This window comes from Monodon monoceros, unplaced genomic scaffold, assembly GCF_005190385.1.
Source record: "Monodon monoceros isolate NGI ecotype Baffin Bay Population unplaced genomic scaffold, NGI_Narwhal_1 Super_Scaffold_6, whole genome shotgun sequence".
Lineage (NCBI taxonomy): Eukaryota > Metazoa > Chordata > Mammalia > Artiodactyla > Monodontidae > Monodon > Monodon monoceros.
In genome coordinates, this window is record NW_021703783.1 from 59373153 (window position 1) to 59396046 (window position 22894).

A 22894-nucleotide genomic window follows, 5' to 3' on the forward strand; every position below is an offset into this window, starting at 1 on the left:
TTAGAAATGAGTCTAATTAGTTAAAAGTAAATATCAAATATCTTATTGGAAACTGTAAGAAATTGAGAAAACCATGTATTTTCTTTTTCTTTTTTTAAAATTTCAGGTCTTCGTGTTTTTACCCAAAGTGATCAGAATGGTCTAGTATCTGCTAGTAAATGTATGGAAAGAGGAAAGTCAACTTACCATAGTGCCTGACATGTGATGGGCGCTCTAAGTATTTGTTGACTGACTGAAGATTTGTGTAGTCTTGAGCTTTAACTCTAAGCTGGTTTTCATGACTATGCTAGCATAACTCTCCGCCACTTCTGAAATCATAGAGAGAAATTTTTGCTTTTCCAAACATTTTTAAATAGGAAGTTCTGAAAAGTTCATAACACTGTGATTGGTAAATTAGGCTGACCCCAAGGCCTAAGGTATAAGAAAGGAGGAGTTTGACTAAACCTGACCAATATCCCCATGAGAAAAAATTAATGAGATGACCTTATGTTTTATTATCTGAATTGCTTTAGAGTGTTATTTTTTCATCTCTTAGCTACTAGATAGCCATTCCTAAAGTGAGTCATGCCCCAGGAATACATTTCTAGTATTTAGTGTTATATTTTTGAAAAAATAGAACCAATTTCACTACAGCAAATAGTGAGTCTCCATAGAGTTTGCCAAAAGTCATATAAATATATTGAAATTACATTTGTACCAAAGAATTATGACAAGATGACTGCACAGTTTTGGAATTTGAAACTAGTAGTAGTTTCAAATATACACTAGTAGTGTATATTTTCAGAGCATTTAAAAATATCTTTTCTTACCATATAAAATTTTAGATAACTTCTCTTCATTCATGAACTTTAAGTATTTGAGGTGTGGTTTGTAAGTTTAATGTCTTTCCAACTTGTACTCCACATTAACCATTGTATAAACTTTTGATTAGTCTTAGTAAAAGAAATAATCTATAATGAATTTCAACAGAAAGGTAATGGTAAGAATGGAGATAGTTGAACTGATTTAAATGGTTCAAACCTTGTATTTTTAATGTTTTATAGGCTCAGCACATGAATTATTTGGTACCAAGATGGGATAAACTGGAATGCAGCTTCCTTAACTAGTACAGTTCATGTGACGACCTTCCAGAGTCTATCGTGTCAAATAATTGAGCTAATTATTGTACCTATAGAACTTTTACTGAAATACATCTATTTTTTTTGTTAACTTTCTTTTTATTAATGTTTTAATTTTATCTGACTGTATCATCAAGGTTGGCCATTAACAAAAAGGAGTTATTTTAAATATAATTCCTTGCTAGCTCTGGAGTAACATTTTTTTTTAACTTTTTATGAGGTGTAATTGGTATATAACATTATACAACTTTAAGGTGTACAACATAATGATTTGACATCTGTACACATTGCAAAATGACCAACAAGTCTAGTCAACATCCATCATCATACACAGTCACAAAATTTTCTTTTTTCTTGTGATGCAAACCCTCAAGCTTTGCTCTTAGCAACTTCTGAATATGCACTATAGTATTATTATTTTTTTAATATTTTTTTAAAATTTTGGCTGCACTGGGTCTTAGTTACGGCATGCAGGATCTTTGTTGCGGCATACAGACCCTCTTAGTTGCGGCATGCGGACTCTCTTAGTTGCAGCATGCAGGCTTCTTAGTTGTGGCATGAGGACTCTTAGTTGCAGCATGCGGACTCTTCTTAATTGCAGCATGCGAACTCCTAATTACGGCATGCATGCGGCATTTAGTTTCCCGACCAGGGATCGAACCGGGGCCCCCTGCATTGGGAGCATGGAGTCTTACCCACTGGACCACCAGGGAAGTACCTGCACTATAGTATTATTAACTGTAGTTGCCATTATGTACATTACATCCCCGTGACTTATTTCTTTTAGAACTGGAAGTTTGTACCTTTGACCCCCTTTACTAATCTTCCTCACTCCCCACAGTGCACTGCCTACCTCTGGCAATCACCAATCTGTTCTCTGTATTTATGAGCTCAAGTTTTGTTGTTGTTGTTGTTTGTTTTTTTTTTAGATCCCACATATAAGTGATATCATATGGTATTTGTTTTTCTCTGTTTGACTTATTTAGAGTGACATTGTTTTTAAAGGAAATAAAGTCTAAGGAGTTGCTTCAGTTGCTCAGGGAACATTTATACTCTCAGAGTAAAAATAATCTTTTTTAACCACACTGGTGAAAAAGTAGATTTTTGTTTAAAAATGTACTTTTAATGTAATTAAAAGGACGAAATAAGTATCAAATACCTTTTCTACTGGAATCTGGCTGATTCCTAATATACTGAAGTCTAGTCATCACCTTCTAGTGGAAACCATTCATTCATTCAACAGATATTTGTTTAATGCTGGGGAGTCAGTGTTTAAGATAGATGAAGTCCCTATTCTCTCAGAACTTATACTGTATTGAGGAAATGGACAATAAATAAATTAAAAACACATACACATAGGCAAATGTGGTCATGACGAGGGGTAAGGGGGCCACATCAGGTGAGAGTGATTTGTGAATGCCTCTGAGATGACATTTGCTTTCAGACTTGTCTGATAAGGGATCAGTTATGCAAAGATACATGGGAAAAACCTTTCTACGTAGAACAGTGGTCCCCAACCTTTTTGGCACCAGGGAACAGTTTTGTGGAAGACAATTTTTCCACGGACTGGGGTGGGGGGCAATAAATGTAATTCAAGCGCATTACGTTTATTGTGCACTTTATTATTATATTACATTGTAATATATAATGAAATAATTCTACAACTTACCATAATGCTGACAGGAGGCGGAGCTCAGGCGGTAATGCAAGCGATGGAGAGCGGCTGTAAATACAGATGAAACTTGACTCGCTTGCCTGCCGCTCACTACCTGCTGTGCGGCCAGGTTCCTAACAGGCCACAGACCAGTACTGGTCTGGGGGTTGGGGACCCCTGATGTAGAGGAACCTACACATGCAAGGCCCAAGGCCAGGAATAAGCTTACCATGTTAGAGGTGTAGAAATGACAGCTTTGACCAAGCAGTGAGACAGTGAGAGAGAGAGACAGGTAGAAGGCCATGATAAGGAACTTTAATTGTATTCTCAGTCATGAGAAATAGTTGGAAGGATTTATGTAGAATGGTTATATAATCTTTGTGTTTTTAATATTTTTTTAAAAATTACTTTGGTATTTGGAGAATGTATTGAAGAATTAAGAAAATGGAAAGGGGCTTCCCTGGTGGCGCAGTGGTTGAGAGTCTGCCTGCCGATGCAGGGGACACGGGTTTGTGCCCCAGTCCGGGAAGATCCCACATGCCGCAGATCGGCTGGGGCCGTGAGCCATGGCCGCAGAGCCTGCGCGTCCGGAGCCTGTGCTCAGCAACGGGAGAGGCCACAACAGTGAGAGGCCCGCGTACCACAAAAAAAAAAAAAAAGAAGAAAATGGAAGGGATAGATGAAGATCAGTTAGGCTCTCATAATAAATCAGGCAAGTGATGATGTTAGTTTCGCCTATGATTGTAGAAGTAGTGATGGAGTGAAATGAATGGATTTGGAAATGATAGTTTAGAGTAGAAAAGAAAAGGTAGATTAGAAATGAAGGTGAAAGAAAAAAACATCGATGACTTAGGTTTTGGTTTGAATAACTGAGTGTCTTGTGATATGTATTGAAGTTGTGAAGATGGAAGGAAACAGACTTTTTTGGGAGTGAAGGCAATAGAAATTGGTTCTGTTTCAGTCATGTATAATTTGAGGTGGTGCGTTTTAGCTATGTGGAATGTCAAGCTAATTAAGTAAACTTAATTTTGAAAGTGAAAAATTCATTAATAAATAAAAAACAACCAACCTAGATTTTTTGTCCTAGAATTTGATAAAGTCGATTCATAGCTGTGTATTTTTCCATTTTTCATTTTAAGTCTTGAGAAAGAAAATCTGGTTGATAACCATAAATTGTACCAAGATGGAGCCTGTAAATCTGGATATGGCTTTAATAGCTAGTAAAAGTTACATTCTTTAAAGAATATGAAAAATTATATTTAGTTATAATATTTATTAATTGGCCCTATTTCTTCTAAAATAGCTATTTCCTAAATAAAATTAAGCTTAAGTTTCTTAGAAATCTGTCTTGATATCCTTGTAAATTAGTTATTTGAGTAAGGGATTCAATTCTTTTAATATATAAACAAATGATTATTTTATCAAAATAAGAACTTATCTTGCAGACAATAAATATTAAATGATAGGTGACTTTAAAATGACTACTTTGATCCTTAGAAGGATTAGGAATGGCCATAAACCCTTGATTAGAGGTTCTTAATCTGGGACCCAGCAGTGGATTTTGGTTAGGGGGTGGGTCCATGGACTTCTGAAATTGTTATAAATAAAGTATCAGCACTTTTCTGGGGAGAGAGTCAATGGCTTTTCATCAGACATGACTTAAATGAGTTCAAAAACCATGGCCCCAGATACTGGTTACGTAGAATAAATTCATATCTTCTGAAGTAATAACAGTGAGGAGGGGGAGTGATTTGGGATACTAAGACTTTAAGAAAAATGACCTGTGCAGTAATCCCTTTTCATGGTAGCATCTCATTTGTGAATTTAAAGAATATTTCACCCCCTTGCACATGTTTTTGGTTGATAAGTTTAGATGAATTGAGTTTGGGGAGGGCAGTTAATCCGAGTGCTGCCTACGCATTTATGATTTTTCTTTCTAAAGTTATCAAAGGACATAACTTTTAGCTTGTGCAAAATATAAAATTACTGAGCTTTGTTAATTAATATATTGAAAAACGCTTATATGGTTTCTTGAAAAGAGGTAAGAAACTATTTTCAGAAAATATCTCTTAAGTACCCCACCTAGATGGTCTCCAAGGAATAATTTTCCTTAGTTTTAATAATGAATTTCCACCTCACTTAGGCAAAAAGTGATCTTCCACCTGCCACGTTCCACAATGTTTATCACACCAAACCCCTGAAAAATTTCTTTTATTACCAGTTAGTTACATAGTCTATAAATACTCCATGATTCTTGTTATTACTGCTGTTGTTATTATAATTTACTATTTTGGCTGACACATGGAGTGTTTAAATATAGACTTGACTTGGAACCCTGGTTTTAGTATAATTCTTTAAATTAATTGCTTGTTTATTTTACCAGCTGAATAAAAGAACTGTATAAAAATAGTCAGATGACTAGAGGAGTAGTTGAAAGATTGCTTAAAGCTCCCTCCATCTTTTTATCTAGGCAATCCTTAGGTGTCACATGGCCCTCTAGTGGAAGGGATGCTCAGCTGGACCGAGGCAACTGCAGGATATTCTCTGGGAGTTGTTACCCAAGGGATTGCTTTTATTCAGGTAATCTTTTAGTTTGGATTAATTAGCTGGTTCTGACAACCTAGGTGACATAGAATTTTGGAATAGGTAAGGAGATATTTTAAAACAAATATCCCTATTTGTGGAAGACCCACCTAGATTAGCCCATTTCTTATTAAATACTATTGATCTTTTTATTAAAGGATTGGTTAGGCTTTTTGTTTTTATTGTTGTGTTGTTATTGTTGTTGCTCTTGGTGGTAGTGGTGTGTTTATTTTGTTGTTTGGTTCTTTTTATTTTTCAGTGTTTTTTTTTTTAAATTAAATTGTACTCCATACTTGATTAATAATTATCCCTCATAAGTAAGGAACCCAAGACTCCTTATTTCTTTATTTTCATCCAGTTTTTTAAAATAAAATTTTACCATGTTTTTTCTTTTTTTAAAGTAATTTTGAATATTCATCCATAATTCTTGAAATTTTGGTAAACAAAATTATTAATTTTACTTTTCTGTTTAAGGAAGGAGATAAAGAGTGGAGAATATTAAATAGAATAAAAATGTAGGTATCTAACTTGCAAAAGGAGAAATAAGATTTTAAATTAATAAAGGCAAAAAGAAGCATAGATCTAGAATTGGGGACACTCATTTCTTGTTTCTTACTGCCTTTAAAACATTTTAGTTCTGTTATACTCTTTGGAATTCTTTTTCTTGCAGTTAAAGGGAGCTACAAGTCTATAATGTAAGATTAACCATTTTTTGTTACTACCCGTGTTCTCTTTGGAATTTTCTGGATGGGTGAATGAATTTAACATGATCAAGAATACCAATATAACAGTAGGAGTGGAAGTTGACTTTTCTTTTTCTTCCCTGTTCTTTTCTTTAGACTTCGTTCATCACTGAAATTAAACTGAGAGATTTCTGGCAGTTTGGTATTACAGCAGGATGGTTTGTAGCAATAATTATTACTAATGAAACCCTTAAAGAATATGAAATAACTGGATAAACTTAATGGTAGCCTCTGATCCAGCAGGTGCTAAAATACCTACTTTTTGATTACTCTCTAAGTTAAAATGCAAGCAAATATAGAATCTATAGAATAAGAGGTGTAAATACATTTTCTGATTGTACCTTGAATGGGAAGGTATAAGTAATATATGATTTAGAGTCTTTTAGTAATTGACTTTGCCAAATGTAAAAACAATGTTAATGAACTAATACTGCAGTCAATTTATTTTTGTGGAAGTGCTTTAAAAGTTAGTAACCAAAATATTCTGCTTTTCCTTTCATTTTTTTTAACGTGAATTTCTTCTGCTTATATTATCAGGGTGAATCAGCACTTGATTTGGCAAAGCAGAGAAAAAATGTGTGGATGATCAACCATTTGCAAGAGGCAAGGCAAGCAAAGGGATATGACAATCCATCTTTCCTTAGAAAGTTGAAAGCTGATAAGGTAAATTCATGACTGAAGATTTTCAATATATAGTAAGATTCATAAGCATATTTTCTTAGCATGAGTATTTACATTTACAGCCTTTAATCTTGGCATTGGCCAGTGTAATTTTTAAAACATTATTTCACCCAAGTAAATAAATGTAGATACCAAAGTTTAAGAAAGATGGTATATGTGAAATTGTTTGGATTTCCATAGGCTACTAACATAAGGTTTAATGCATTAATTCAGCTGGCCTTTGTTAAGTTATAGAGAGATAATAAAAGTTTTTCCTGTTTAAGTGTATTTTTTAGTGTAGTAATAAATTGTGAAAAATCTTAGTCCTAATATATATATATCTTTTTAAAAACTACTCACAACTCTAGCTATAGTTAATTTAAGCTTTTCATTCTTTTATAATATGTCATAACTTTTATTAGAGAGGGAGAAACATATTATTCACTTCTTTTTAGAAAGTTCATTTTAGATCTTCCATAAAACCTTCAGTTTTTAACTGTATGACTATTGGCTCAGTTGCCTAATTGTATGATTTCAAAACTAAGAACATTTTCCTGAAAGGCGGGTCTGTATTTCTTAAAGATTTATTTCCTTAAAAGGAAAAATTAGCTGACAGTTTTTTTGTATACCAAAATAATTGACAAGGTATTTGCTAACTTGTCAGTAGTCACAACTTGAATGGCATTAAGCCTTAGATATCATATATGTCCTATTTAGGCTGCTCTAGTGGTAATACTGTTTGTATAAAGTTAACATTGATCTATCTGTTACTGGAACAAAATAAGTTTTGGGTAAAGGGAAATAGACTTGAAAGCATGTCTCATTTATTTGTAGGAGTTCAGACTTCCTTAATGAGCTGAAAAGTTCACTGGTCCATTACTTAGACTTCAGAAGAATTATATTTATAGTTTATAAACATGTCTATTTTCAGTCCCATATTTGAGACTAAGGAGCAATTTTTGCATGTCATGTCAACTTTTCATTTCACTATTAGATATATTAAAAATAGTTAATTATTTATTTACTTTGATGTTGCTCTGTCCTCTAGAATTTAGAGCAGTTTTGCTCAACAGAGTAAAAAGTGGCTAATTTCTCATAATAACTAGGCTACTAGTAAAAATGTCTTTTATTACTCTGGAAAATCCCATTGTCTTTATATGTTCATTTTGCTTAGTGTAAATATGCTAAAGGGTATTTTTTTAATGTATTGTCAGATGAAAATGACTTTGTAAATTCAAGATGTTTATTAATATATAAAGTTATTTATTATAGCAATAATGAACTATATATCAGGGTTATGTGTTTGGATATGGCTTCTTTTAAAAAGATTGCCTCATTAAAAGTTTAGCACAATTTTATTAACATTTGTGTATATTATTGTGATCAGAAATTGCGTATTCCTGGTTTTTTGGGTTTTGTTTTTTGCATTAGTAGCTTTAAATATATTATGCATTCTAAAAGGGTCACTAGATAAAAATATATGATGGATTGGGGCTTTGTGTAATTAAGTATTTGTGTAGACTGTTCTCTTTCCATCTCACATTAGAAAAATTTAAATTATGAACATGACTTGGTTTGCTAGCCTGTGAAGTATGTTCTGTATTTAAAACTAAACAAGAAAACACCCAGGACTCAATAGCTTTTTACTAAAAATAAGTCATCCCCAAAGGAAAAAAAAGATATTTTTGGACAGTGATAGTAGACAGATATGAAAGGAGTCTTGATTTTAGAAAACTATTTTAAAAGCTGTTTGATTTTTAAGAGTAGAAGATTTTAGGCAGATTTATGGTTAAATAAGTGTTACTTGCTTATTAATGAGTTAGAAGGAAATCTCTAAATCAGTGTTTCTCAGAATTTAGAAACCCACGATCCCTTTTGTTAACAGTGGAAATCTCACATGTATTACTTTTTAATGTTGTTTATTGATTATGTGAGAATAAATCTGGGAAGATGGAGTAGATATATTTTTTCCCTATTCCTTCCTGCCAAGTGCAACTAAAAAACCTGGACATTATGTACAAAACAAATATAGGAAGACTGAAGATGGAGACAAGGTGGCAGAGCAGGTAGGGAGCTAAGGATCCAAAGAAGGACATGGTGGTGAGTTCCCTGCATTTTCTTTTTTTGCCTCATATTTCCCAGAAGAGGAACTGACAAAGCCAACAACCCAGAATCATGAACGGGACAGACAAAAAAATGCTCCCCAAAAACCTGCTTTTTAGCCACAGGACCACAAAAGAGGCAGCTTATTTAGCATGATAGAAACTTTTAGAAAATAACTTTCTACTACAGCCAAACACAACAGAAAAAAAAATGGCTCCACCCTGACTCACAACAGCAAAGGCCTAGACTTCGCCCTTACCAGGTTATAATGATGTGCCCCAACTCTCCTGGGGTGGTGTCAGGGAAGGTGGAGTGGAGAGTTGGGACTTCCATCCCCACTAGCTGTTAATGAGGTCCCATCCCCTGCTGTTATCAGTGGAGACCACATAGGAAACAGTAATGAGGCACTTGTAACCCTCCCAGTCAAGGAGATACCAGTAGAGGTATAGTGGAGAGCTGAAAGTCCCACCTTTGCCTGTCCATAATGAGGAAACCCCTCCTCAGGTGTCAGTGAAGGCCTCCTTGGGATCCTGGACTTTCACCTCACCTGCCAGTAATGAGAAGGTGTCTCACTTCCCTCCCCCTGCCTACATCAGAGGAATCCACATAAAAGAAAAGGTTTAAATAAGATCCAGTGTCTCATAATACCCAAAATGTCTAGGTTTCAAACAAAAATCACATATCAAACCAAGAATCGAGAAGATCTAACTGAATGAAAAGAGGATCAGTAAATGCCAGTGTGATGACAGAGATGTTGGAATTATCTGACAAAAGAATTTAACAATCATCATAAAAAGGCTTTAGTGAATACTTACGCACATGCTTGAAACAACTGAAAAATAGAGTCTCAGCGAAGAGATAGAACTATAGAAATAGAATAAAGAAGAACCAAATGGAAATTTTAAAACGGAAAATTATAATAGCCAAAATAAGAAGAGTCAGTGGATGAGCTCAACAGCAGAAGAGAGGAGACAGAGGAAAGAATCAATGACCTTGAAGATAGACGATAAAAATTACCTGTTTTCAACAACAAAAGGAAATAAACTGAGAAAAACAAGCAAAACAGAACAGAACTTTAGGGACCTGTGGTTGTAACAGAATATCTAACACTGATATGATTGGAGTACCAGAAGAAGAAAAGCGGGTGGAGCTGAAAAAGTACTCAAACATATGATGGCCAACCCCCCCCCCAAATTTGGCAAAAGACAGACCTGCAGATTAAAAGTGGAGCAAACCCTAAACAGAATAAACTCAAATCCAGACCAAACACTCATAGTCAAACTTCTGGAAACTAAAGACTATGAAATAAAAATCTTGAAGTCCCCTTACCAGTAGGGGTAAAACTATTCAAGAACACTGGATTTCTCATCAGAAACCGTAGAGGCATAAGGAGCTGCCACATTTTTCACGTGCTGGATGGAAAGAACTTTCAATCCAGAATCCTTTATCCAGTGAAAATATCTTTCAGCAATGAAGGAGAAGTCAACACATTTTCAGATAAAGGAAAAGTAAGAGAATTTGTGGCCAGCAGACCTGCCCTAAAAAAATGGCTAAGAGAAGTTCTTTCGACAGAAGGAAAATGATAAAAGAAAGAACCTTGGAACATAAGATCATGGTAAGCAAAATTATGGGTAAATACAGTAGACTTTCCTTCTTATCCTACGTCTTCCAAATTATGTTTGACAGTTGAAGCAAAATTATAATACTGTTTGATGTGGATCTAAATGTATGTAGAAAACATATTTGAGACAATTTATAACGTAAACAGGGGAGGGTAGAGGGACATTAATGGAGGTAAGGTTTCCACATCTCACTTGAATTGGTAAAATGATGACACCAGTATACTGTGATAAGTTATATTTATATAATACTTAGAGTACCCACTAAAAAAGCTATTCAGAGAGATATACTCAAAAACACCATAGATAAAATAAAATTCTAAAAAGCTTTTCAGTAACCCACAAGAAGTCAGGAAAAAGTAACCAGAAACAAAGACACAGAACAAACAAAAAAACAAAAAATAAAATTATAGATTTCAACCCTAACATATCAATAATTAGAGTAACTGTAAATGGTCTAAATATACCAATTAAAAGACAGATATTGGCAGTGTGGATTACAAAGTGTGACTCAACTATATACTGCCTGTAAGAAACTCACTTCACATACAAGAATATTGGCAAGTTACTTATATGGGCAAGTAGCAGAATGGAAATGACATATGATACCAAAAGCAGGCAAAGACAGTACAAAAAGGAAAACTATAGGCGTACCTCATTTTATTGCATTTCACAGATATTTTGTTTTTGTTTGTTTGTTTGTTTTTGCAAAGTGAAGGTTTGTGGCAATCTGCATCTAGTAAGTCTTGTTAGTGCCATCTTTCCAACAGCATTTGCTTACTTCGTATCTCCATGTCACATTTTGGTAATTCTCCCAATATTTCAAACCCTCCACCAGCAAAAAGATTATGAATTGATGAAGGCTCAGATGATGGTTAGCATTTTTTAGCAATAAAGTATTTTTTACTTAAAGTGTGTACAGTGATTTTTTAGATATAATGCTATTGCATGCTTAATAGACTACAGTATAGTGTAAACATAACTTTTAAAATTGAAATGTAGTTGATGTCCAATATTATGTCAGTTTCAGATGTACTACATAGTGATTTCACATTTGTATACGTTATGAAATGATCACCACATTGAGTCTAGTAACCGTTTGTCCCTATACAAATTTATTACAATATTATTGACCATATTCCTTATGCTATATATTACATCCCACGGCTTATTTATTTTATAACTGGAGGTTTGTACCTCTTAATCCCCTTCATCTCTTTCACCCCCAACCCCCTCTCCTCTGGCAACCACCTGTTCTTTGTATCTGAGTTTGTTTTTGGTTTGTTTGTTTGTTTTTTTATTCCCCATATAAGTGAGACCATATGGTATTTGTCTTTCTCTGACTTATTTCACCTAGCATAATACCTCTCGATCCATTCATGTTGTCACAAATGGCAAGATTTCATTCTTTTTTATGGCTGAGTAATATTCCATTGTATATATAGATCACATTTTCTGTATCTATTCATCTCTATCAATGGGCATTTAAGTTGCTACCATATCATGGTTATTGTAAATGATACTGCAGTGAACATTGAGGTGTATATATATTTTCTAATTAGTCTTTTTGTTTCTTTGGGTAAATACCCAGAAGTGAAATTGCTGGGTCATGTGTCAGTTCTATTTTTAATTTTTTGAAGACCCTCCATACTGTTTTCCAGAGTGCCTGTACCAATTTACAGTTCTACCAGTAGCGCACAAGGATTCCCTTTTCTTCACATCCTTGTCAACATTTGTTATTTCTTGTCTTTTTTGATGATAGCCATTCTCACAGGTCTGAGGTGGTATCCTGTTTTGGTTTTGATTTGCATTTCCCTGATTAGTGATGTTGAGCATCTTTTTTTCATGTGTCTGTTGGCTATTTGTATATCTTCTTTGAAAAAATGTCTATTCCAGGTCTTCTGCCCACTTTATAATTGAGTTGTTTGGTTTTTTGATGTTGAGTTATATGAGTTCTTTGTATATTTTGGATATTAACCCCTTATCAGGTGCATTATATGCAGATATCTTCTCCCATTCAGTGAGCTGCCCTTTTGGTTTGTTGTTGTTAGTTTCCTTTACTGTGGAAAAACTTTTTAGTTTCATGCAATCCCATTTGTTTACTTTTGGTTTTGTTTCCCTTGATTGAGGAGACAGAGCCAAAAAAATATTGCTGAGACTGATGTCAAAGAGCATGCTGCCTGTTTTCTTCTAGGAGTTTTACGTTTCAGGTTTTACATTTAAGTCTTTAATCCATTTTGAGTTTATTTTTGTGTGTGATGTGAGAAACTAGTCCAGTGTGATTCTTTTACATGTAGCTGTCCAGTTTTCCCAACACCATTTAATGAAAAGGTTTTTTTCCCCTCATTTTATATTCTTGCTTCCTTTGTTGTAGATTAATTGATCATATAAGCATGGGTTTATTTTGGGGCTCTGCATTCTGTTCCATTGTTCTGTGTGTCTGTTTTTGTGCCAGTGTCATACTGTTTTGATTACTGTTAACTTTGCAGTATAGTTTGAAATCACAGATTGTGATACTTCAGTTTGTTCTTTCTCAAGATTGCTTTGGCTATTCAGGGTCTTTCGTGTTTCCATACAAATTGTAGAATTACTTGTTTTAGTTCTGTGAAAAATGCCATTGGTATTTTGATAGGGACCACACTGAATCTGTAGATTGCCTTGGGTAGTGTGGTCATTTTAACAATATTAATTCTTCCAGTCTTTGAGAATGGTATGTTTTACCATTTGTTGTGTCGTCTTCAGTTTCTTTCATCAATGTCTTATAGTTTTCAGAGTACAAATCTTTTACCTCTCTGGTTAGATTTATTCCTAGGTAGTGTATTTTTTTTGATGCACTTGTAAATGGGATTGTCTTCTTAATTTCTCTTTTTAATGGTTTGTTATTACAACAGAGTTTAGTTTATTAATTTTGTATCCTGCAACTTTACTGAATTCACTTATTAGTTCTAGTAGTTTTTTGGTGGTGTCTTCTGGATTTTCTGTATCTAGTGTCATGTCATCTGCAAACAGTGACAGTTTTACTTCTTCCTTTCCAATTTGGATTCCCTTTATTTCTTTTTCTTATCTCATTGCTGTGGCTAGGACTTCTAATACTGTGTTGAATAAAAGTAGAAGAGTGTGCATCCTTGTCTTGTTCCTGATCTTAAAGGAAATGCTTTCAGCTTTTCACCACTGAGTATGATGTTAGCTGTGGGTTTGTCATATATGGCCTTTTTTATGTTGAGGTATGTTTCCTTTATACCCACTTTGTTGAGAGTTTTTATCATAAATGGATGTTGAATTTTGTCAAAAGCTTTTTATGTATCTACTGAGATAATCATGGTTTTTATTCTTCAGTTTGTTAATGTAGTATATCATGCTGATTGATTGGCTGTTTGGGTGGCCCCAGATGGTGGGGGGAGCAGTGCTCAGAGCTGGTGCCACCCAGCTGGAGGGTGGGCCAGTTTCTGGGTACTAATAGGCTAGAGGGAGGATTCTAAAAGGGTGCTTGCCCACCCTAGTGTTATTGGGGTAGAAGAAGTTTCCCAGAATGGCTGCTACCAGCTTTTGTATCAGCAGGGGTCTCTCATTTGCCTCCTGCCTCTCCAGAGGACTCTCCAAGATCAGCAAGTGGATCTGTTCCAGGCTTCTAACTGCTGCCTCTTTGTGCTGAGACTTGGAGCATCTCAGATTTTTCCAGTGTCCTTTAGGAGCAGAGTCTCTGTTTCCTGTAGCCCTCCAGCTCTCCTGAACATGGGCGCTGCTGGTTTCCAAAGCCAGGAATTCTGGGAGCTTTACTTCCTAGTGCAGGACCTGTTGGCTGAGGAGTCCCACACGGGGCTCAGACCCCTTCTCCCTCATAGAGGAAAGGCCTCCACAATTGTGATATTCCTTCCATTTGTGGGTCACTGATCCTAGGGGTGTGGGCCCTGATTATACCATGTCTCCACCCCTCCTACCCATCTCATTGTGGTTCCGTCTTTATTTCTTTAGTTATGGAAAATCCTTTCTGCTAGTCTAAAGGTCATTTTCCTAGAGAGTTGCTCTGTAAATAGTTGTAAAGTACTTGTATGCTGAAACATTTTAAATGCCAATGAAGGAAATCAAGGATGACCTAAATAAGTGGAGAGACATACTGTGTTCATGAACTGGAAGACAACTTAGTAAATATGTCAGTTGTCCCCAAATTAATATACAGGTTTAATGTAATTAAATAATTCTAGCAAAATTTTTTATTAGTATATACAAGATTATTCCAAAATTTATATGGAAAGGCAGTAGACTTAGAATAGCTAAAACTATTTTGAAAAAGAAGAATCACTCTCTGCAGTTTTAAGATCTACTGTATAGCTTCAGTAATCAAGACTGTGTAGTATTGCTGGAGGAATAAAGTGATCAGTGGAACAAAATAGAGAGCCCAGAAGTAGAACCACAGAGGTATGCCCACTGACATTTGACAGATGTGTAAAAGCAATTCAATGGAGGAAAGACAGCCTTTTCACCAATTGATATTGGAGCATTTGGACATGCATAGGCAAAAAAAATAAACCTCTGCTCAAACCTCACACTATTAAAAAATTAACTCAAAACTGTTCAAGACTTAAATGTAAAACTGTAAAAATCTAGGACTAGGCAAAGAGATTTGACACAAAAAGTATGATCCATAAAGGTAAAAATTGATCATTTGGATTTGGATCAAAATTTTAAACTTACATTCTATGAATGACCCTGTGATTAGAATGAAAAGGCATACTACAGACTGGGAGAAAGTATTTACAAGCCACATTTCCAACAAAGGACTAGTTTCCAAAATATATTAAGAACTTTCAAAACTCAGCAGTGCAAAATCAATACAATTAGTAAATAGGCTAAACAAGAGATATTTTTACCAAAAAAGATATAAAAATGGCAGATAAGCAGGTGAAAAGATCTTCAACATCATTTTAGTCATTAGGGAAATGCAAATTGAAACCACAGTGACTTACTATTTTATACCTGTCAGAGTAACTAAATAAAAAGTTGCAACAACACCAAATGCTGATGAGGATGCTGAGAAACTCATCTGTTGCTGAAGGATATGTAAAAAAGTACAGCAACCTGGAGAACAGTTTGGAATTTTCTTTTAAAAAGCTTAACATGCAATACCATACAACCCAGAAACTGTATTCTTAAGCATTTATCCCAGAGAAATGGAACCTTATATTCACACAAAAATTTGTATGTGAATGTTTATAGCAGCTTTGTTCATAATAACCCAAAATAGAAACAACCCCAACGTCCTTCAGTGGGTGAATGATTAAACAAACTGACACATTCATACCGTGGAGTATTCCTCAGCAATAAAAAGGAATGAACTAATGGTACGTACAATAACCCAATGAATATTTGGAGAATTCTATTATGAGTGAAAAGCCAATCCTATTAGGTTACATACTGTATAATTCCATTTATATAAAATTCTTGAAATGACAAAATTATGGAAATGTAGAACACATTAGTAGTTGGCAGAGGTTAATATGGCAGTGAGGAGTAGGGTATGAGGGAAATTGCTATAAAAGGATGGAAATATTCCTTGTAGTGATGGAAATATTCTGTATCTTAATTGTGTCAGTGTCAATATCCTGGTTGTGACATTATACTATGCTTTTGCAAGATATTAGCCATTTGGGAACTTTGGGTAATGAGTACTTGGGATCTGTCCACATTTTTTATTAAAACTGCGTGATCCACAGCTAACATCATTCTCAATGGTGAAAAGCTGAAAGCATACCTTCTAAGGTTGGGAACAAGACAAGGATGCCCACTCTTGCCACTTTAATTCAACATGGTTTTGGAATTCCTAGCCACAGCAATCAGAGAAGAAAAAGAAATAAAATGAACCCAAATTGGAAAAGAAGAAGTAAAATTGTCACTGTTTTCAGATGACATTATGCTATACGTAGAAAACCCTAAAGACGTTACCAGAGAACTACTAGCACTCATCAGTGAATTCAATAAGATTACTGGATACAAAATTAATATACAGAAATCTATTTCATTTCTATGCACTATCAGCGAAATATCAAAAAGAGAAATTAAGGGAACAATCCCATTTACCATCACATCAAAAAAGAATAAAATACCTAGGAGTAAACCTACCTAAGGAGGCAAAACACCTGTACTCTAAAAACTATAAGATGCTAATGAAAGAAATTGAAGATGTCACCAACAGATGGAAAGGTATACCATGTTCTTGGATTGGAAGAATCAATATTGTTAAAATGACCATACTATCCAAGGCAGTCTACAGTTTCAACACAATCTCTATCAAATTACCAATGGCATTTTTCACAGAACTAGAACAAAATATTTTTAAATTTGTATGGAACCACAAAAGACCCAGAATAGCTAAAACAATCTTCAGAAAGAAAAATGGAGCTGGAGGAATCATGCTCCCTGACTTCAGACTATACTGCAAAGCTACAGTAATCGGAGATTCCAACCAAGCCGGGAACGTCAACAAGGGAAAAGAGAGAGCTTCTGAGACAAAGTTCGGGGTTAACCCATTGCTGTGGTGAGAGGCTTCAGTAAATCACAGCTGAAATACACTGGACAAACGTTCGTGGTTCCCAGGAGTTAATAAAAAAGATGCAAAAGCGGAGAAAATTTTGCGATTTCTTCATCTTTTCAGCACTGCAGTTATGTGTTCTAAGCATCTTCTGAAAGCCTCTTTGTAAATACTTTTAAAAGGCCAGAAAAATGTTAGTGTTGCTGCCTTAGATGTTCCAGTCTGCCTTCTGCCTTTCTCTGATGACTACACCATTACAATCAAAAGAAGAAAATTCCAGTCAAGAAGCCTTAGAGGGCAGACAGCAGAAGCAAGAAGAACTACAATCCTGGAGACTGTGGAACAAAAACCACATTCACAGAAAGAGAGACAAAATGAAAAGGCAGAGGGCTATGTACCAGATGAAGGAACAAGATAAAACCCCAGAAAAAAAACTAAATAAATTGGAGATAGGCAACCTTCCAGAAAAAGAATTCAGAATAATGATAGTGAAGATGATCCAGGACCTCGGAAAAAGAATGGAGGCAAAGATTGAGAAGATGCACGAAATGTTTAACAAAGATCTAGAAGAATTAAAGAACAAACAAACAGAGATGAACAATGCAATAACTGAAATGAAAACTACACTAGAAGGAATCAATAGCAGAATAACTGAGGCAGAAGAACGGATAAGTGAACTGGAAGACAGAATGGTGGAATTCACTGCTGCAGAAGAGAATAAAGAACAAAGAATGAAAAGAGATGAAGACAGCCTAAGAGACCTCTGGGACGATATTAAACATAACAAATTCGCATTATAGGGGGTCCCAGAATGAGAAGAGAGAGAAAGGACCGGAGAAAATATTTGAAAAGATTATAGTCAAAAACTTTCCTAACATGAGAAAGGAAATAGCCACCCAAGTCCAGGAGGCACAGAGAGTCCCATACAGGATAAACCCAAGGAGAAACACGCTGAGACACATAGTAACCAAATTTGCAAAAATTAAAGACAAAGAAAAATTATTGAAAGCAGCAAGGGAAAAATTGCAAATAACATACAAGGGAGCGCCCATAAGATTAACAGCTGATTTCTCAGCAGAAACTCTCCAAGCCAGAAGGGAGTGGCATGACATATTTAAAGTGATGAAAGGGAAGAACCTACAAGCAAGATTACTCTACCCGGCAAGGATCTCATTCAGATTCGATGGAGAAATCAAAAGCTTTACAGACAAGCAAAAGCTAAGAGAATTCAGCACCACCAAACCAGCTCTACAACAAATGTTAAAGGAACTTCTCTAAGTGGGAAGCACAAGAGAAGAAAAGGACCTACAAAAACAAACCCAAAACAATTAAGAAAATGGTCATAGGAACATAAGTATCGATAATTACCTTAAACGTGAATGGATTAAATGCTTCAACCAAAAGACACAGGGTCACTGAATGGATGTAAAAACAAGACACATATATATGCTGTCTACAAGAGACCCACTTCAGACCTAGAGACACATACAGACTGAAAGTGAGGGGATGGAAAAAGCTACTCCATGCAAATGGAAATCAAAAGAAAGCTGGAGTTCTAATACTCATATCAGGTAAAATAAACTTTAAAATAAAGAATGTTACAAGAGGGAAAGAAGGACACTACATAATGATCAAGGGATCAATCCAAGAGGAAGATATAACAATTATATGCACCCAACATAGGAGCACCTCAATACATAAAGTAACTGCTAACAGCTCTAAAAGAGGGAATCAGCAGTAACACAACACTAGTGGGGGACTTTAACACCTCACACCAATGGACATATCATCCAAACAGAAAATTAATAAGGAAACAGAAGCTTTAAATGACACAATAGACCAGATAGATTTAATTGATATTTATAGGACATTATATCCAAAAACAGCAGATTACACTTTCTTCTCAAGTGCACATGGAACATTTTCCAGGATAGATCACACCTTGGGTCACAAATCAAGCCTCAGTAAATTTAAGAAAATTGAAATCATATCAAGCATCTTTTCTGACCACAACACTATGAGATTAGAAGTCAATTAGAGGGGAAAAAAAACGTAAAAAACACAAACACATGGAGGCTAAACAATACATTACTAAATAACCAAGAGATCGCTGAAGAAATCAAAGAGGAAATCAAAAAATACCTAGAGACAAATGACAATGAAAACACGATGATCCAAAGCCCTTAGGATGCAGCAAAAGCAGTTCTAAGAGGGAAGTTTATAGCAATACAAGCCTACCTCAAGAAACAAGAAACATCTCAAATAAAAAATCTAACCTTACACCTAAAGGAACTAGAGAAAGAAGAACAAACAAAACCCAAAGTTAGTAGAGGGAAAGAATTTATAAAGATCAGAGCAGAAATAAATGGAATAGAAACAAAGAAAACAATAGCAAAGATCAATAAAACTAAAAGCTGGTTCTTTGAGAAGACAAGCAAAATTGATAAACCATTAGCCACACTCATCAAGAAAAAGAGGGAGAGGACTCAAATCAATAAAATTAGAAAGGAAAAAGGAGAACTTACAACAGACACCACAGAAATACAAAGCATCCTAAGAGACTACTACAAGCAGCTCTATGCCAACAAAATGGACAGCTTAGAAGAAATGGACAAATTCTTAGAAAGGTATAACCTTCCAAGACTGAACCAGGAAGAAAAAGCAAATATGAACAGACCAAACACAAGTAATGAAATTGAAACTGTGATTAAAAATCTTCCAACAAACACAAGTCCAGGACCAGATGGCTTCACAGGTGATTTCTGTGAAACATTTAGAGAAGAGCTAACATCCGTCCTTCCCAAACTCTTCCAAAAATTTGCGGAGTAAGAAACACTCCCAAACTCATTTTGTGAGGCCATCATCACCCTGATACCAAGACCAGACAAAGATACTACAAAAAAAGAAAATTACAGACCAATATCACTGATGAATATAGATGCAAAAATCCTCAACAAAATACTAGCAAACAGAATCCAACAACACATTAGAAGGATCATACACCATGATCAAGTGGGGTTTATCCCAAGATTGCAAGGAATCTTCAGTATATGCAAATCAATCAATGTGATACACCATATTAACAAACTGAAGACTAAAAACCATATGATTATCTCACTAGATGCAGAAAAAGCTTTTGACAAAATTCAACACCCATTTATGATAAAAACTCTCCAGAAAGTGGGCATACAGGGAGCCAGCCTCAACATAATAAAGGCCATATACAACAAACCCACAGCAAACATCTTTCTCAATGGTGAAAAACTAAGCATTTCCTTTGAGATCAGGAACAAGACAAGGATGTCCGCTCTCACCGCTATTATTCAACATAGTTTTGGAAGTCCTAGCCACGGCAATCAGAGAAGAAAAAGAAATAAAAGGAATCCAAATTGGAAAAGAAGTAAAACCGTCACTGTTTGCAGATGACATAATAGTATACATAGAGAATCCTAAAGGTGCCACCAGAAAACTACTAGAGCTAGTTAATGAATCTGGTAAAGTTGCAGGATACAAAATTAATGCACAGAAATCTCTTGCATTCCTATACACTAATGATGAAAAATCTGAAAGAGAAATTAAGGAAACACTCCCATTTACCACTGCAACAAAAAGAATAAAATACCTAGGAATAAATCTACCTAGGGAGACAGAAGACCTGTTTGCAGAAAACTATAAGACACTTATGAAAGAAATTAAAGATGATACAAACAGATGGAGAGATATACCATGTTCTTGGATTGGAAGAATCAATATTGTGAAAATGACTCTACTACCCAAAGCAATCTACAGATTCAATGCAATCCCTATCAGATTACCAATGGCACTTTTACAGAACTAGAAGAAAAAATCTTAAAATTTGTATGGAGACACAAAAGGCCCCGAATAGCCAAAGCAGTCTTGAGGGAAGAAAACGGAGCTGGAGGAATCAGACTCCCTGACTTCAGACTATACTACAAAGCTGCAGTAATCAAGACAATATGGTACTGGCATAAAAACAGAGATATAGATCAACGGAACAAGATAGAAAGCCCAGAGATAAACCCACGCACCTATGGTCAACTAATCTATGACAAAGGAGGCAAGGATATACAATGGAGAAAAGACAGTCTCTTCAAGAAGTGGTGCTTGGAAAACTGGACAGCTACATGTAAAAGAAAGAAATTAGAACACTCTCTAACACCATACACAAAAATAAACTCAAAATGTATTAGAGACCTAAATGTAAGACTGGACACTATAAAACTCTTAGAGGAAAACATAGGAAGAACACTCTTTGACATAAATCACAGCAAGATCTTTGTTGATCCACCTCTTAGAGTAATGGAAATAAAAACAAAAATAAACAAATGGGCCCTAATGAAACTTAAAAGCTTTGGCAAAGCAACGGAGACTACAAGCAAGACGAAAAGACATCCCTCAGAATGGGAGAAAATATTTGCAAACGGACAAAGCATTAATCTCCAAAATATATAAACAGCTCATGCAGCTCAATATTAAAAAAAAACCAAATCAGAAAAGGGCAGAAAACCTAAATAGACATTTCTTCAAAGAAGACATACAGATGGCTAAGAAGCACATGAAAAGCTGCTCAACATCACTAATTATTAGAGAAATGCAAATCAAAACTACAATGAGGTATCACCTCACCCCAGTTAGAATGGCCATCATCAGAAAATCTACAAACAACAGATGCTGGAGAGGGTGTGGAGAAAAGGGAACCCTCTTGCACTGTTGGTGGGAATGTAAATTGATAAACCACTATAGAGAGCAGTATGGAGGTTCCTTCAAAAACTAAAAATAGAATTACCATATGACCCAGCAATCCCACTACTGAGTGTATACCCAGAGAAAACAATAATTCAAAAAGACACGTGCACCCCAGTGTTCATTGCAGCACTATTTACAGCAGCCAGTTCGTGGAAGCAACCTAAATGCCCATCAAGAGACGAATGGATAAAGAAGATGTGGTAAATATATACAATTGAATATTACTCAGCCATAAAAAAGAACGAATTGGGTCATTTGTAGAGACATGGATGAATCTAGAGACTGTCATACAGAGTGAAGTAAGTCAGAAAGAGAAAAACAGATATTGTATATTAACACATATATGTGGAACCTAGAGAAATGGTACAGATGAACCAGTTTGCAGGGTAGAAATTTAGACACATGTAGGGAACAAACGTATGGACACCAAGGGGGAAAGTGGCAGAGGCTGGTGGTGGTGGTGCTGTGATGAATTGGGAGATTGGGATTGACATATATACACTAATATGTAAATATGGATAACTAATAAGAACCTGCTGTATAAAAAAAAAAACAGCTACAGTAATCAAAACAGTATGGTATTGGCACAAAAGCAGATTGTATAGATCAATGGAACAAGATAGAAAGCTCAGAAATAAACCCATACACTTATGGTCAATTAATCTACGATAAAGGAGGCAAGAATATACAATGGAGAAAGTACAGTCTCTTCAGTAAGTGGTGCTGGGAAAACTGGATACCTACAGGTAAAAAGAACAAGCATTCTCTAACACCATATCAAAAAATAAACTCAAAATGGATTAAAGACCTAAATGTAAAACTGGATACTATAGTACTCCTAGGGGAGAACATAAGCCGAACACTCTTTGACATAAATCATCGCAATATTTTTTTGGCTCTGTCTCCTAGAGTAGTGGAAATACAAAAATAAACAATTGAGACCTAATTAAACTTAAAAGCTTTTGCAAAGGAAACCATAAACAAAAAAAGACAACCTGCAGAATTGGAGAAAATATTTGCAAGTGATGCTACCGACAAGCGATCAATTTCCAAAATATACAAACAACTCATACAGCTTAATATCAAAAAAACAGACAACCCAATGAAAAAATGGGCAGAAG

General features: G+C 35.2%; 1 protein-coding gene across 3 annotated transcripts in view; it reads left to right on the forward strand.

The window, feature by feature from the left end:
* ZDHHC17 (zinc finger DHHC-type containing 17) overlaps positions 1-22894 on the forward strand; it is a 210086-nt gene that overhangs the window by 160877 nt on the left and 26315 nt on the right. For all 3 annotated transcript variants that reach the window (XM_029204861.1, XM_029204860.1, XM_029204859.1), the window contains one exon: positions 6636-6761. In XM_029204861.1, coding sequence (XP_029060694.1) covers positions 6636-6761 — 126 coding nt within the window. The remainder of the gene's footprint in view (positions 1-6635; positions 6762-22894) is intronic.